General features: G+C 53.7%; 2 protein-coding genes across 5 annotated transcripts; one reads left to right on the forward strand and one right to left on the reverse strand.

Annotated features, from left to right (window-relative positions):
• The first annotated feature begins 3,850 nt into the window (after window positions 1-3,850).
• SCRN2 (secernin 2) lies at window positions 3,851-7,453 on the forward strand. 4 transcript variants are annotated; one of them, XM_074388647.1, is made up of 8 exons: window positions 3,851-3,923; window positions 4,338-4,505; window positions 4,805-4,992; window positions 5,524-5,723; window positions 6,146-6,361; window positions 6,455-6,620; window positions 6,703-6,883; window positions 7,129-7,453. In XM_074388647.1, the coding sequence occupies exons 1-8, from the start codon at window positions 3,894-3,896 to the stop codon at window positions 7,285-7,287; spliced, it is 1,308 nt and encodes a 435-aa protein (XP_074244748.1). In that variant the 5' UTR covers window positions 3,851-3,893; the 3' UTR covers window positions 7,288-7,453. The 4 variants fall into 4 exon arrangements, with proteins under 4 accessions (XP_074244748.1, XP_074244751.1, XP_074244750.1 ...); XM_074388650.1 differs by having other exon boundaries at window positions 6,703-6,817; XM_074388649.1 differs by having other exon boundaries at window positions 3,866-3,963.
• Window positions 7,454-7,875: 422 nt separating this feature from the next.
• Window positions 7,876-14,710, reverse strand: LRRC46 (leucine rich repeat containing 46). The gene is made up of 8 exons (XM_003931209.3): window positions 14,355-14,710; window positions 14,149-14,254; window positions 10,702-10,810; window positions 9,703-9,749; window positions 9,327-9,436; window positions 9,000-9,069; window positions 8,630-8,772; window positions 7,876-8,353 (listed from the first exon to the last, which is right to left on the reverse strand). The coding sequence occupies exons 1-8, from the start codon at window positions 14,362-14,364 to the stop codon at window positions 7,983-7,985; spliced, it is 966 nt and encodes a 321-aa protein (XP_003931258.1). The 5' UTR covers window positions 14,365-14,710; the 3' UTR covers window positions 7,876-7,982.
• Window positions 14,711-14,785: the final 75 nt, after the last annotated feature.

The following is a 14,785-nucleotide window of genomic DNA, read 5'->3' on the forward strand; positions in this document are numbered from 1 at the left end:
ATATTCTCTGTACACATCTTCCCAGGCGTCCCAGTGCTTGATAAAAAGTTGGTGCCACGGCCGGGCGCAGTGGCTCAAGCCTGTAATCCCAGCACTTTGGGAGACTGAGGCAGGTGGATCACGAGGTCAAGAGAACGAGACCATCCTGGTCAACATGGTGAAACCCCGTCTCTACTAAAAATGCAAAAACATTAGCTGGGCATGGTGGTGCGTGCCTGTAATCCCAGCTACTCAGGAGGCTGAGGCAGGAGAATTGCTTGGACCCAGGAGGCAGAGGTTGCGGTGAGCTGAGATCGCACCATTGCACTCCAGCCTGGGTAACAAGAGCAAAACTCCATCTCAAAAAAAAAAAAAAAAAAAGGCTGGGCGCGGTGGCTCAAGCCTGTAATCCCAGCACTTTGGGAGGCCGAGGCGGGTGGATCACGAGGTCAAGAGATTGAGACCATCCTGGTCAACATGGTGAAACCCCGTCTCTACTAAAAATACAAAAAATTAGCTGGGCATGGTGGTGGGTGCCTGTAATCCCAGCTACTCAGGAGGCTGAGGTAGGAGAATTGCCTGAACCCAGGAGGCGGAGGTTGCGGTGAGCCGAGATCGCGCCACTGCACTCCAGCCTGGGTAACAAGAGCGAAACTCCGTCTCAAAACAAACAAACAAACAAACAAACAAACAAACAAACAAAAAAAGTTGGTGCCTAATTCACATCAAATGGGTAAAAAAAAAAAAAAAAAAAAAAAAAATCCTCATGATTCCAGAGTCCCAAGGCTAAGAAAGTTGACAGAAGATAGGTTTTAGGCTCCAGAGGGGCAGGGTGGGTTACTGTTCTTTCACCAACTCATTCTACTTTTTGCCAAAATTATTATTATCCCTAGTGGGATTTCTTTTTTTTTTTCTTTTTTTTTTTTTTGAGACGTAGTTTCACTCTTGTTACCCAGGCTGGAGTGCAATGGCGCAATCTCAGCTCACCGCAACCTCCGCCTCCTGGGTTCAGGCAATTCTCCTGCCTCAGCCTCCCGAGTAGCTGGGACTACAGGCACTCACCACCGTGCCCAGCTAATTTTTGTATTTTTTTTTTAGTAGAGACAGGGTTTCACCTTGTTGACCAGGATGGTCTCGATCTCTTGATCTCATGATCTCATGATCCACCCGCCTCAGCCTCCCAAAGTGCTGGGATTACAGGCTTGAGCCACCGCACCCGGCCCTCCAAGTGGGATTTCTATATCTACCACTCTAACCCTAATCCAATTTTTCGAACCCAAATCTGGTACTCAGCCTGGCCTAACCCATAACTTATTTTGGGAGATTCTGGGATCACATGTTTATGGCCACCTTAGGATGGCAGTATCAGAATGAATGATTTAGGGGTCATAGAGGAAATCAGACTGGTTTGGGAGCCAGTTGTTTGTTTCCATCTGCTGCTGGATTTAGAAGCCTGGGAGAAGAAGGGACGGGTATATTTTCCTGAGACCTCATGACAGCCCCACTCCTCCGGGTGCCTCTTTTGTCTTCCTGGTTCCAGGGGAGTTAGACCCCAGGAACTTGGTGAGTCCCATCCTCCTTTACCCACTTCGCTGCCCCCAGGGACAGGAGGGCAGCTGTGGGGCCGGCTGGGCTAGTCTGGGCAGGGCTGGGGCCGCCCCTCCTCCCCATACAGCTCCTCCCGCTGACCTGCATTCTTAGCGGGGGCCTTTGGTGGGGCTCTGACACTTGCTTGCTTGCTGGAAATGCTGCCTGGCTGGCCTGCCCTCTTCCTCCCCCCAGAGCCCAAGGCCACCTCTGACCCCACCTCAGATCGGGTGCTTGGCAGGATTAAGGAGGGCCCAGAAAGGAGTTAGGGAAATCAGAACATCTGGGCTGGCTCTCTCAGCTCCTCTCCTGGGAAGTGGAAGTAGAATCTACTCCCATCCTCTAGAGTGGGTGAATTAAATAAGAAATGAGAAAGTGACAGAGAAGACAGCCTGGGAACTGCCACCTGGGTGTGCGCTGTGGCCTCTCCCTGCCTCTCCTCCTACCTCTTTCCACCCCACAGTGGGCAGCCCGGGAACTGCAGGAGGTGAACCTGCTTTCCTCCAAGCTGCTCCCGGTCCCCAGGTTTGTCAGCACAGAGCCTTGATGTTTGCTTCTGGAATGACATTAAATGGCAACCTCACAACCCCTACTGGACATTGGATCAGACAGCCTTCACCTTCCCAGTAATCCTAGTGTGCCTGAGTGCCAGCACCCTAGCAGAGTAGGCTTGAAAGAAAACCAAACTCCACTAAAACACTGTTAGAATTGATAAGCAAATACAGTAAAGTCAAGGGATACAAGGTCAATGTATAAAAGTCAGTAGTGTTCCTATACACTAACAACAAACTGTACAAAAAGAAATCAACAGTCCCACTTACAGTAGCCTTCAAAATAATAAAATATTCAGGAATAAATTTAACAAAGGAGGTGAAAAATCTGTACTCTGAAAATGATAAGACATTGATGAAGGAAACTGAAGAAGACACAAAGACATGGAAAGATATTTCGTGCTGATGGACTGGAAGAATTAATATTGCTAAAATGTGCATACTACTCAAAGCCATCTATGGATTCAATGCAACTCCTGGAAGTAGCTAACCTTGCAGCATCTCCCCTCCCTCCATTCCTGGAGGGCTCCACAGAGCAAAAGGGTGTAAGATGCATTTGCCTTAATGATAGTTATGGAGAGATGGTTTGCAGAGAAAAATGAACTGAAAATCAAAACATTTGGGATCAGAGTATAACTGCACATGACCATGTGTCACCTTTGGCCAAGACTTCTTTGCGGTTTCAGCTTCACTACAGGTAAAGGCACCAAAGCTTTGAACTAGAAAGTTTTAAATTTCCTTTCAAAGCTATTTTTTCCATGGGTCTGAGCACCCTTGGACAGATAGATGGGTTTTGTGCACATATTCCCTTATTTATTTAAGGGACAGGGTCTTGCTCTGTCACCGAGGCTGGAGGGCAATGGCGTGATCTCAGGTCACTGCAGCCTCGACCTCTCTGGCTCAAGCGATCCTCCAACTCAGCCTCCTGAATAGCTGGGACTACAGGAACCCACTATCATGCCCAGCTTATTTATTTATTTATTTTGAGACGGAGTTTCGCTTTTTCCCCCAGGCTGGAATGCAGTGGCACCATCTCGGCTCACTACAACCTCCGCCTTCCGGTTTCAAGTGATTCTCCTGCCTCAGCCTCCTGAGTGGCTGGGATTACAGGTGCCTGCCACCACACCCGGCTAATTTTTGTATTTTTTAGGAGAGACGGGGTTTCGATTTCCTGACCTCGTGATCCGCCCGCCTCGGCCTCCCAAAGTGTTGGGATTGCAGATGCGAACTACCGCGCCCAGCCCACGCCCAGCTAATTTTAAAATATTTTCTCTAGAGGTGAGGTCTTGGTATGTTACCCAGGCTGGTCTTGAACACCTGGGTACCGGCGATCCACCCACCACGGCCTCCCAGAGTGCTGGGGTTACAGGAGCGAGCCACCGCACCCAGCCTCCACCACTCCCGCATTGTGTCTTACTTCCTTGTGCGCCTCCAGCCTGGGATTGCGCCTCTGAGATTCAAACCAGTAGTCAAGTATCTGAGGTTCTTCCTTAATCTCCAGATGACCCTAAAGTCCCCTCTCTCTGACAAAGTCTCCCTTTTCACGCGGGCTCCTTTCCACCCCCAGCTCCAGCTCCCCGGAGAGACTCCGTGGGGTGAGCAGCCTTTATCAGGCCTGAAATGGGCTCCCGGGTACGGCAGGGAGCCAGGTGGCCGCTCTGCTCCGGGAAGTGGTGCAGGCGCGCGCCCTGGTGGAAAACGGTGGAGCTGCAGGCTTCGTTCCGGCTCCGACCCCGAGGCCGAAGGCCTTCCAGGTCAGCTGGGAGACTCCGCCCAATGGGACGGCCCTGGCCCGAAGCTGAGGAGGTGCGCCCGGGACCGAGCTGGGGTCTTGGAGGCAGAGAGGGTGAGGGGAATACAGTATTGGGTGTGAGAGAAGGGTTCAACGGAAGAGGGTGGGGTGTCTGGACATGCGCAGGGCCGCGAGACTGTCGGTGGGGTAGCGAGGGAGACGGTCCCACCACTGCTCCGAAGGGCCGGGACTCCCAGTGGGGGCGGGCCCCTCAGAGCGCCCGCCTGCTGACTCCCAAGCCTGGAGCCCGGGCAGAGTGGTCACCTCCGTTCCTGCAAACCCGTGCATGGTGTGTGCGCCGAGCGTCCGGGAGCCACGGTGGTGTCTTCCCTGCGCGTCGTTTGCACGTGTAGGGGGAGGAGGCTCCCCCGGGCTGAGTCGTGGCCAGGGTTATGAGGAGGCCCGCACTCAACCCCGCCTCTCCCCAGATGGCATCGTCGAGCCCTGACGCCCCGTGTTCCTGCGACTGCTTTGTCTCGATGCCTCCGGCCTCAGCCATCCCGGCTGTCATCTTTGCCAAGAACTCGGACCGACCCAGGGACGAGGTGCAGGAGGTGGTGTTTGTCCCCGCAGGCACTCACACTCCTGGGAGCCGGCTCCAGGTGGGTTAGGCCTTATGGGTTGCTGCAAGGTGTGGCAGATCTCGGCATTCTTCTGACTTTCTTCGCTGATCCCCACGCCTGGGAGACTGCCAGAAGTAGTGAGAAGAGCATGAGCTTCAGGTCTACTAACCTGGCCCTGAGCCCATTATGTAGCTTCAGTCTACCTCAGTTTCCTCTTCTATAAAATGGGAATGAGACCTTCCTCGAAGGGATGTATAAGGTGATTGGCAGAGTGCCAGCACGTGTCAGGTGCCGCCCTTCTCTAAGTGGACGCTTCCTTTTTCCTCCCTCACCTCCAGTGCACCTACATTGAGGTGGAACAGGTGTTGAAGACGAACGCTGTGATTCTGAGCCGCCCTTCTTGGCTGTGGGGGGCTGAGATGGGCGCCAACGAGCATGGTGTCTGCATTGGCAACGAGGCTGTGTGGACGAAGGAGCCAGTTAGAGAGGGGGAAGCCCTGCTGGGCATGGACCTCCTCAGGTGCAGACCCTGCCCTTCCTCATTTCCCTGACACACCAGAAATCTGGAAGCTGAGTTTTGACCTGGGCCCATCCTCCCCTCCCTGCAGCCTGGTTCACAGGAGCCTTCTCCTCTCTGCAGACTTTGCCCTCGTGAGGGAAGCTGCAGCAGCAACCACCTTTGGGTGTCTCCTGGCCCAGAACTAGAGCAGTGGTTTATTTGTTTTCAGTTGAAATCTCATGTACAGTTCCAATTTATAAAACCAGTAATAGTGGAGCAGCTCTGGGTGGAGAGGTGGGGGGTCAGCACAGGTCTCTCTCTGAAACTGTTTCAGGCCTTTTCATGGAACCCTCAGAGCACATAGCACATGGAACCACAGAGTATGAAAGCCACTGGCATAATTGTGTTTGATACGATCAGTGCCAGCAGATTTGCTGTGTGACTTGACCCTATCACCAAACCTCTCTGTGCCTCCTCTGTTCCCTGGAGCTTCTGCCACCAGCCATTGATCCCTCTGTCACCCTTCTGTCCCTTGGCCCTCTCTCTTGCCAGGCTGGCTTTGGAACGGAGCACCTCTGCCCAGGAGGCCTTGCATGTGATCACAGGCTTACTGGAGCGCTATGGGCAGGGGGGCAGCTGCCTGGAGGACCCTGCACCGTTCTGCTACCATAACACCTTCCTGCTGGCTGACCGCACTGAGGCGTGGGTGCTGGAGACAGCTGGGAGGCTCTGGGCTGCGCAGAGGATCCAGGGTGAGGCGTTCCCTTTCTGCCAGCCTTGGGAAGTGGGAGAGATGGTAGCAGCAGGGAGGGGCTTGATCCAGTTATGAGCCTGTCTGGACATCCAGGGAGATGGGAGATGAGTCCACCTGGGAACTCTGCTCTCCTTCACTTGGAAGTCTTCCTCGTGCTACAGCCTGCTGCTTCCTCCGGGAAGCCTTCCTGCACTTCCCTGGGTGGTCAGGTTTCCTGCTTATACGCAAGCAGGTACTTCTCCTCGCATTCAGCACAGTTGCCCGCTTATGTTTCTGATTGTTTTGTTTGCCTCCCCCACCACACCGTAGGCTCCATGAGGGTAGGTCATTCTCTTCACCATGTTCTCAGTACCTCACCCAGTGCCTGGCTTAGAATAGATACTTAGGGGTAAATGAACTGCTCCCCTATCTCTTCCACAGAGGGAGCCCGAAACATCTCCAACCAGCTGAGCATTGGCACAGATATCTCGGCCCAACACCCGGAGCTTCAGACCCATGCCCAGGCCCAGGGCTGGTGGGATGGGCAGGGCACCTTTGACTTTGCTCAGGTCTTCTCCCTGACCCAGCAGCCTGTGCGCATGGAGGCTGCCAAGGCCCGCTTCCTGGCAGGGCAGGGGCTGCTGCGGCAACAGCAAGGTCAGTGAGTGGTAGAGGGGCTGAGGGCTAGGAGGGCCATAGCAGTGCCAGCCACTCTCGCCTCCCATAGCTGCCCCCTCTGTTCCTTGGCAGGGGGCATCACGGCAGAGGTGATGATGGGCATCCTCAGGGACAAGGAGAGTGGCATCTGTATGGACTCAGGTGGCTTTCGCACCACCGCCAGCATGGTGTCCGTCCTGCCCCAGGATCCCACGCAGCCCTGTGTGCACTTTCTCACGGCCACGCCAGACCCATCCAGGTGGGAAGAATGAGAGTGGGGAAGGTCAATAAGAAGAGAGGATCTGATACATCTCTGTCCTTTCACCTCCGTGCCCCTCTAGGTCCGTGTTTAAACCTTTTATCTTCGGGGTGGGGGTGGCCCAGGCCCCCCAGGTGCTGTCCCCAACTTTTGGAGCACAGGACCCTGTTCGGACCCTGCCCCGATTCCAGACTCAGGTAGATCGTCGGCACACCCTTTACCGTGGACACCAGGCAGCCCTGGGGCTGATGGAGAGTGATCAGGTATCCCCCAGGAATGGGGCTACCCTGACGGGATGATAGACTCTGGAAAAATGAGGGAATCTGGGCGTAGAGGAGATTCCAGAGGAGGGGAGAGGAGCTCCTCCCTTCAAAGCCGGCAGCTGCCCAGGGGAATATCAGGGAGGTCTCTCCTTTCTCCTGCCTGTGTGAGGTGGTACTCTGCCCCCCTTCACCTGGCGGGAAGCCTGTCCTGGCCAGACTCATATCTCAACTTTCCCTTGGGGCAGGATCAGGAGCAGCAGCTCCGGCAGAAACAGAGGGATCTGGAGCAGGAAGGTCTCAAGGCCGTACGGGGGCTGCTGGCCAGCGAGGGGGCCCCACCCTTCCAGGAACTGGGCAGCCTCTTCCAGGCCTTTGTGAAGAGGGAGAGCCAGGCTTACCTGTAAGCTTCACAGCTTCTGCTGGCCTGGGGTGGGCCTGGACCCCTGCAGCAAACTGCCCTGAGCTGGTGGTACTGAAGTTTGAGCAATCCCTTCACACCCCCTGGCCATGTTCTGAGCAGCCAACTTGGCCTTTGCCTTAATAAATGTGCTTTGTTTTCTCTTCAGTGAACTTTATCCCAGGTCCAGTCGGGGTGGGAGAGCCAAGTGAGGCCCAAAGGCAGCCCTGGGCAGGCTGCAGGGCCTGTGGTGTGTCCTCATTCTTATGAATGGTTGAGTGATGGGGACGGGAGCTGGCTGCTGCTGGGAAGGATTAGCACCACAGCTCCTTGGTCCTGGGCTTGGACCGGGGAAGGGCCCCCCCTAGGGGTGGCAGTGAGGCAGCATCTTCCATGAGGCGGTGCCCACTTCTTGCCCATGCAGGAGCCAGGAAGCCATCGCGAGGCCTGAGTCATGCCTGCCCTGTGGGTAGCTCCCGTAAGATTCCAGACTCGCTCTTTAGAATAAGGCAGCTCACTGGGCTCTGTCTTTTGTTTCCTGGTGCCGTCACTGGTTGCTTCCCCTGAGATACCCCCGAGCGACAAGAAAAGCATATTCAGGGCCTAGAGACACTTTACTGGGAATGGGCTCCTGTCACAGGTGAGGGGTCTGAGAAGGGAGGCAGGCCCCACTCCACTCATAGAGAAAGGTTCACAAGAGTATCATTTCTTGCTTCTCTTGGGCGTAGTTTTGGTTGTGCTGGGGGCCCCAGCCACAGAAGCCTTGGGGGCTGTGGCTGCTCGGGCCCCCTTCCTTCCCCAGAGAGAGCTTTGCTGGCCCCTGGGAACCACAGTGCATGGTTTCTTGGTGGGAGAGGAGGCCTGGGGTGAGGAGACGGCCTCAGGGAGTGTCTCCTTCCCTTCCTCAGGAGTGACAGAAGGGCTGCTGTCCCCAGCCATGGGCACCCCAGGCAGCAGGGGCAGGTCGGTGAGGGCGGGCTGCGTCTCCATCTTCAGCAGGTGCTCCGTCAGGGCTGCATGCTGCCGGCGCTCCCTGTGCCTGCTCAGCTCCTGCTCCAGCTCCTTAAGGAAGCCTGTGCAGGGCCGGGCGATGGAGGGTGCAAGGTGGGTGGAGCCCTGGGCTCAGCAGGAGGGTCCCTGGGCTCAGGGAGGTCTCTGGCTGGCTCCCTGCCATCCCTTGTGGGAAGGAGCCTGAGCCTGGGCCCCATGACTGACACCTTGCTCTGGCCCAGATGTTGCTCTGAACTTGGGGCTCCCCTACCTAGACATCACTGCTCTTAGCTTCCCTCATGTCCCACAGGGCAGAGGTGGGCTCTGGGGAGGCTAAAAGCCTTGGGAAGCAGGGTTACCTCGCTCTGAGCAGAATGGGCCACTCAGCTCTGGGAACTCATCATCGTTCGAGGCTTCATCCTCCTCATCTGAGATCCAGCGCTCCAACACAGGCTGCCCGTCCAGGTCCAGGAGAAGTGGCAGGGCTTCTGTCACCAGCTCACTGCAGAGCAGACAGAGCAGAGGTTACCCAGGAGGGCACCCTGGCATGGAAGATGCAAAGACAGGCACCATAGCACCCACACTTGGAGGGGTGGTGGCTCATGAGCTAGGTAGGAGGTGGGGGAGAAGGTGCCACAGTGACCCCAGGTTTGCAGGCTGTGAGGGGCCTGGGTTGAGTTAGCAGGTGGAGCTCAGGCATGACGTTTCTTCCCACCCTCCACTCCTCACCGGTAGCCATCCTGGTTGGTGCAGCTATTTCCAGACAGGTTGAGGATAAGAAGGCTCTGGGGAAACTCATCTGTACACAGCAAAGAGAGAGGGAATGGGGTTCTCACTTGATCTTAGCCAAAAGCCCAATATGCGATGGGAATGGGCTTCTCATACCCACTTTCTATTCCAAAGCCACTACCTCCTTACTCTGCCCCCTGAACCCCCCAAGGATGAAGTATGGACCTGCAGGGATGTGGCTAATACAAGCACAGGGAAATGGGCACAAACGGAAGGGCAGGCCCCACATGGGATGTGTTTGGTGAGCCAGGGCAAGTGGGTTCCTACCCAGCTTCAATGTTTCTATCAGGTTCTCAGAAAGGTCCAGGAACTGGAGGCACGGGAGGTCGAGGAGGTTTTCCACCTGCCTGATTTGGTTTCCTGCCAGAGACAGGAAGCTGTAGGGGAAGGAAGGGTTAGAAAGGCAGAGCTGAATCATGGAACAGCTGCAGGAGAAGAGGAGGGTACCTGACACCGGGGCCCCCAGGCTAGGCAGCTGATGACCCGTGGGGACACATGGCCTTCTGGGGTGAGGGAGTAGAGCTAGGCTTGCTGGCCCTTGGCTGACAAGGACCCAGGCTTGGAGAAATCAGAACCAGTTCTTTGGGGTGTGGCTGGGCTCCCCCGACCCCTCTTCCCCTGCCTGAACCCTGGCATCACATACCGCAAGGAGGGGACGCAAGCCAGGTTCTCAATTTGCTGGATCTTATTCTGCAAGAAGAAACGGAAGTGGGGAAACCAAACTGAGATCAGATGGGTGGGGGGCCCTTTGTTACAGGGACAAAGCCCTAAGACCATGTCTACTGCAGCTGGAGATCTAGCACATTGGGAAGGATCATCCCACTCCTTGAACCTTAAGAAAGATGATTTTCTTTCTCCAGGTGGATGGTTAAGGGGGTAAACCTGCGGTATCTTTTGTTTTTGGGTTTTTTTTTGGAGAGATGGGGTTTCGCCATGTTGGCCAGCCTGAACTCAGATGATCCACCCAACTCAGCCTCCCAAAGTGCTGGGATTATAGGCGTGAGCCACCACATCCAGCCTAAACCTGGGGTATCTAAGCCTGATTAAGTATACTCTTCTGATTCCACAACCAAAGAGTGACCTGGGAATCAGAAAAGGAAACCAAGAAGCCACCAGGGAAATAGTAAGGGCCTTGGTGGTGGCCTTCAGACGCAGAACAATGAGTATACCTACATTAAATTGATGGGTAAAGTTCCTATGGGGAAAGTTGAAGGGAGCTGGGAATATTCAACCAGGGGAAGGCTGAAGATCAGCCAACCACCACCACCACCAAACAGCCTTCAAGTAGGATCTGAAGGATGTAGAGGAATCTTCATAGTTTCCTCTTCCTCTTCTTCAAAGCAGGAAATGGGCTGGAGCTATTTAATGTGAAAGATTTAGAGTAGATGCCAAGAAGAACTTCTAGACCAAAAGAAGTATCTAAAGAACAGTGATTCAAGAGCATGGTCAGGATCTATTTTGGGGGAATTCAATTCAGGATAATTCTTCATCTGGGAATGGTTTAAGTGAAGGTCTGCCTGCCTGAACACCAGGGAATGGGCAAGATGACCTGGTTGGCTCCTTTCAGATGAGACAGATTATGCCCACAGGGGTCAAGGGGAGGGGAAGGGTGGGGATTGGATGGGGCGGGGGAAGCAGTTACCCCTTGCAGATAGAGGCTGTGAAGATTCTGGAGGCCCTCTAAGTTCCTGATAGTAGTAATCCCCTCCCGGTCCAGGCGGACAGTCTGCAGTTCAGCAAGAGTGTGAAACCTGGGAGAAGAGTCAGTAAGGATGGTGTTACAGCGCCACTCATGTGGTCTCTTAGCACGGAGAGTGGTAGAGAGGGAGGAGGGAAGGGGTTTCAAGGAGGGGTAGTTGGCTGAATGGTTCTGATCAGATGTGAGATATATCTTCTTGACATCTTGAGGTGGTGTCTAGATCATGAAACTGGCTTGACTTGCAGACTTGGATCTCTATCATGAGCACTGGGGAGGGTGAGAGAGAGGACTAAGGGCCAACTGGGAAGTTGGGGGATGGCAGCTTATAGTTCCTGGAGCGATTTGGGGGCAAGAGAAGCCTTCCTCTGGCCAGGTTGGATGGTGGAGGCAGGGGTGGGACAAAGATGAGACATTGTAGAAAGATCCTTCCTCACCTTCATTTTCTTTTTTGAGACGGAGTTTCGCTCTCGTTACCCAGGCTGGAGTGCAATGGCACGATCTCGGCTCACCACAACCTCCGCCTCCTGAGTTCAGGCAATTCTCCTGCCTCAGCCTCCTGAGTAGCTGGGATTACAGGCACGCACCACCACGCCCAGCTAATTTTTTATATTTTTAGTAGAGACGGGGTTTCACCATGTTGACCAGGATGGTCTCGATCTCTTGACCTCATGATCCACCCTCCTCGGCCTCCCAAAGTGCTGGGATTACAGGCTTGAGCCACCGCGCCCGGCCTCACCTTCATTTTCAATGGTTCATGGAGGAAAAAGCACTTGTTCCATCCACCCATTCATTCATTCCACAACCTTTGCTGAGTGCCTACTAGAGACAAATGACACAGTCCCTGCCTACCACTATTATAGAAGCAGGGAAGGCTGGCTATGGTGGCTCACCCTGTAATCCCAGCACTTTGGGAGGCCAAGGCAAGAGGATCACTTGAGCCCAGGAGGTCGAGGCTGCAGTGTGCCATGATTGTGCCACTGCACTTCAGCCTGGGTGACAGAGCAAGACCCTATGTCATTAAAAAGGAAAAAAGGGCTGGGCGTAGTGGTTCACGCCTGTAACCCCAGCAGTTTGGGAGGCCAAGGCAGGCAGATTGCCTGAGGTCAGGAGTTTGAGACCAGCCTGGCTAACATGGTGAAACCCATCTCTACTAAAAATGCAAAAAAAATTAGCCTGGCATGGTGGCACACACCTGTAGTCCCAGCTACATGGGAGGCTGAGGCAGGAGAATCACTTCAACCTGGGAGGCAGACGTTGCAGTGAGCCGAGATCCCGCCACTGCACTCCAGCCTGTGTGACAGGGTGGGACTCCATCTCAAAAAAAAAAAAGAAACAAGAAGCAGCAGGCCAAACATCTATGACAAGTGGATAACAGAGGCAAGTACAGGGGACAAAGGGAGTACATAGCCTGTGCACTAAGTTCAGAGTAGAAGGAATCAGGGAATACTTCCTAGAGGAGGTGACAGATGAGTAGGCATTAACCATGAAGATAGGGGGATATGGAGAGAAGGCATTTCAAGTGGAACTCTAATATGCCCATGCCGATTCTAATTCAGTAGATCAGGGGAGGGGCTGAGATTCTCCACTTCTAACAAGTTCCACGGTGATGCCAATGCTGCTGCCCTACCCCTGCACCCCCTCCACACATACTCTGAGTAGTAAGGTACTAAGGTATGATAACACAGTGTGGGAAATTGTACACTTGTGGAGAGTGGCCAGAAATAAGGCTGAAAAGCTAGCAGAAGTCAGCTCATGCTTAGGCATTGGGATTTTATTTGGGAGGTAATAGCCAAGGAAGTTTCTATCAGTGAGTGCCTGATTAGATTTGTTATTTAAAATGATCACTGGCTACTCAGAAGGCTGAAGTAGGAGGATTGTTTGAGGAGTCAAGACTGGTCTGGCCAGCAGAGCAAGACCCTGTCTCTAAAACAGTAATTAAAAATACTTTATTTTTTGTTTGTTTGTTTTAGAAATAGGGTCTCACCCTGTTGCCCAGGCTGGCATGCAATGGCATGATCATAGCTTACTGCAGCAACAGATAACTGGGCTCAAGTGATCCTCCTGCCTCAGCCTCCCAAGTAGCTAGGACTACAGGTGTGCACCACTATGCTCAGCTAATTTACTTTTATTTTTAGAGATACGATTCTCACTCTATTGTCCAGGCTGGTCTCAAACTCCTGGGCTCAAGCGATCCTCCTGCCTCAGCCTTCCAAAGTGCTGGGATTATAGGAGAGAGGTGAACACGACCTTTTCTAAGGCAGTTAAGTGAAGATGGTGAAAAAAATGGATTTTTTTTTCTTTTTTTTAGACAGGGTCTCACTCTTTTGCCCAGGCTGGGGTGCAGTGGCGCCATCTCGGCTCACTGCAACCTCCGCCTCCCAGGTTCAGGCAATTCTTGTGCCTCAGCCTTCCAAGTAGCTGGGATTACAGGCGCCCGCCACCACGCCCAGCTAATTATTTTATTTTATTTTGAGACGGAGTTTCCCTCTTGTTACCCAGGCTGGAGTGCAATGGAGCCACCTCGCCTCACCGCAACCTCCGCCTCCTGGGTTCAGGCAATTCTCCTGCCTCAGCCTCCTGAATAGCTGGGACTACAGGCACGCGCCACCATGCCCAGCTAATGTTTTGTATTTTTAGTAGAGACGGGGTTTCACCATGTTGACCAGGATGGTCTCGATCTCTTGACCTCGTGATCCACCCGCCTCAGCCTCCCAAAGTGCTGGGATTACAGGCTTGAGCCACCACGCCCGGCTCAATTTTTTTATTTTTAGTAGAGATGAGGTTTTGCCATGTTGGCCAGGCTGTTCTCTTTTTTTTTTTTTTTTTTTTTTTTTTTTGAGACGGAGTTTCGTGCTTGTTACCCAGGCTGGAGTGCAATGGCGCGATCTCGGCTCACCGCAACCTCCGCCTCCTGGGTTCAGGCAATTCTCCTGCCTCAGCCTCCTGAGTAGCTGGGATTACAGGCACGTGCCACCATGCCCAGCTAATTTTTTGTATTTTTAGTAGAGACGGGGTTTCACCATGTTGACCAGAATGGTCTCGATCTCTCGACCTCGTGATCCACCCGCCTCGGCCTCCCAAAGTGCTGGGATTACAGGCTTGAGCCACCGCGCCCGGCCTGGCCAGGCTGTTCTCAAACTCTTGACCTCAAGTGATCCGCCCATCTTGGCCTCCCAAAGTGCTGGGATTACAGGCGTAAAGCCACCATGCCCGGACAGAAATGGAATTATTTTTAAGGATGGAAAATCAACTGGACATTACCACTGATTGGATGTGTGGAGTAAGTAAGGAGAGAGACAAAGATTAGTTGACAAATAAGTACAACTCAGGGACCTGGTCATCCTGAGTGTTTCAGCCTTCTAGCACCCCTTTCCTCCCCCATGCACTCACATCTTCTCTGACAGTTCCTCATCCTCAGGGAAAGTCAAGTTCCGCTTAGTGATAAGGGCTTCAGTGATGCAGACGCCCCCTTCCTCTGGACCCTGGGCAGACTTAGCTGTGAAAAGATGAGTCCAACAGTCACATTTCCTCATTCTTGGAGGCCTTACCCCACTGTTTTCCAACTGCTTTACCCACTGTCTCACCTCCATACTCACCTCCAGCCATGAACTAAAATAAGAGGCTGCTAGTCTGAGCGGGGAGAAGAACGAAAAGGAGCCTAGCAGCCTGGGCGGTCCCTAAGGATGGCGGAACCCAGGATGGCAGGAAGAAAGAGAAACTCAAGAGACTTGGGAGACGAGGAAAAGGAGTTGATTCAGAGAAAATTCCTGGGGTGAGGTCGGAGAACAGTAAATTGATGTGAAGGGTCTAGAGTTTGAGGGGTGCGGAGGGGCTTTGCTGGCAGCAAGTTGGGGTGTTGTGGGCAGGAATGGTTGAGTAAGGAGCAGTTACTAGGAAGCCGGAGTCGTTGCTAGGAGACTGGACGCCGAGTGGGGCGGTAAACGCAGGCTCAGTTGGCCGCTCAGCGCATGCGTGCTACAAACGTAGCCGGCGGGTAAGCCCACTGCTTCCGGCCCCAGGGTTCGCC

Source organism: Saimiri boliviensis, chromosome 17, assembly GCF_048565385.1.
Source record: "Saimiri boliviensis isolate mSaiBol1 chromosome 17, mSaiBol1.pri, whole genome shotgun sequence".
Classification (NCBI taxonomy): Eukaryota; Metazoa; Chordata; class Mammalia; order Primates; family Cebidae; genus Saimiri; species Saimiri boliviensis.

What these genes read in the sequence shown, in the direction of transcription:
- SCRN2 (XM_074388647.1), top strand. Translation starts at nt 3,894, where the DNA reads ATGGGACGGCCCTGGCCCGAAGCTGAGGAG. An exon ending in GCTGCTGCGGCAACAGCAAG is followed by an intron (nt 6,362 to 6,454) that starts GTCAGTGAGTGG and finishes GTTCCTTGGCAG; the next exon opens with GGGGCATCACGGCAGAGGTG. An exon ending in GCCACGCCAGACCCATCCAG is followed by an intron (nt 6,621 to 6,702) that starts GTGGGAAGAATG and finishes GTGCCCCTCTAG; the next exon opens with GTCCGTGTTTAAACCTTTTA.
- LRRC46 (XM_003931209.3), bottom strand. An exon ending in GAGGAACTGTCAGAGAAGAT is followed by an intron (nt 10,811 to 14,148) that starts GTGAGTGCATGG and finishes CTCTTCTCCCAG; the next exon opens with GTTTCACACTCTTGCTGAAC. An exon ending in CCCATTCTGCTCAGAGCGAG is followed by an intron (nt 8,354 to 8,629) that starts GTAACCCTGCTT and finishes GGCCCTGCACAG; the next exon opens with GCTTCCTTAAGGAGCTGGAG.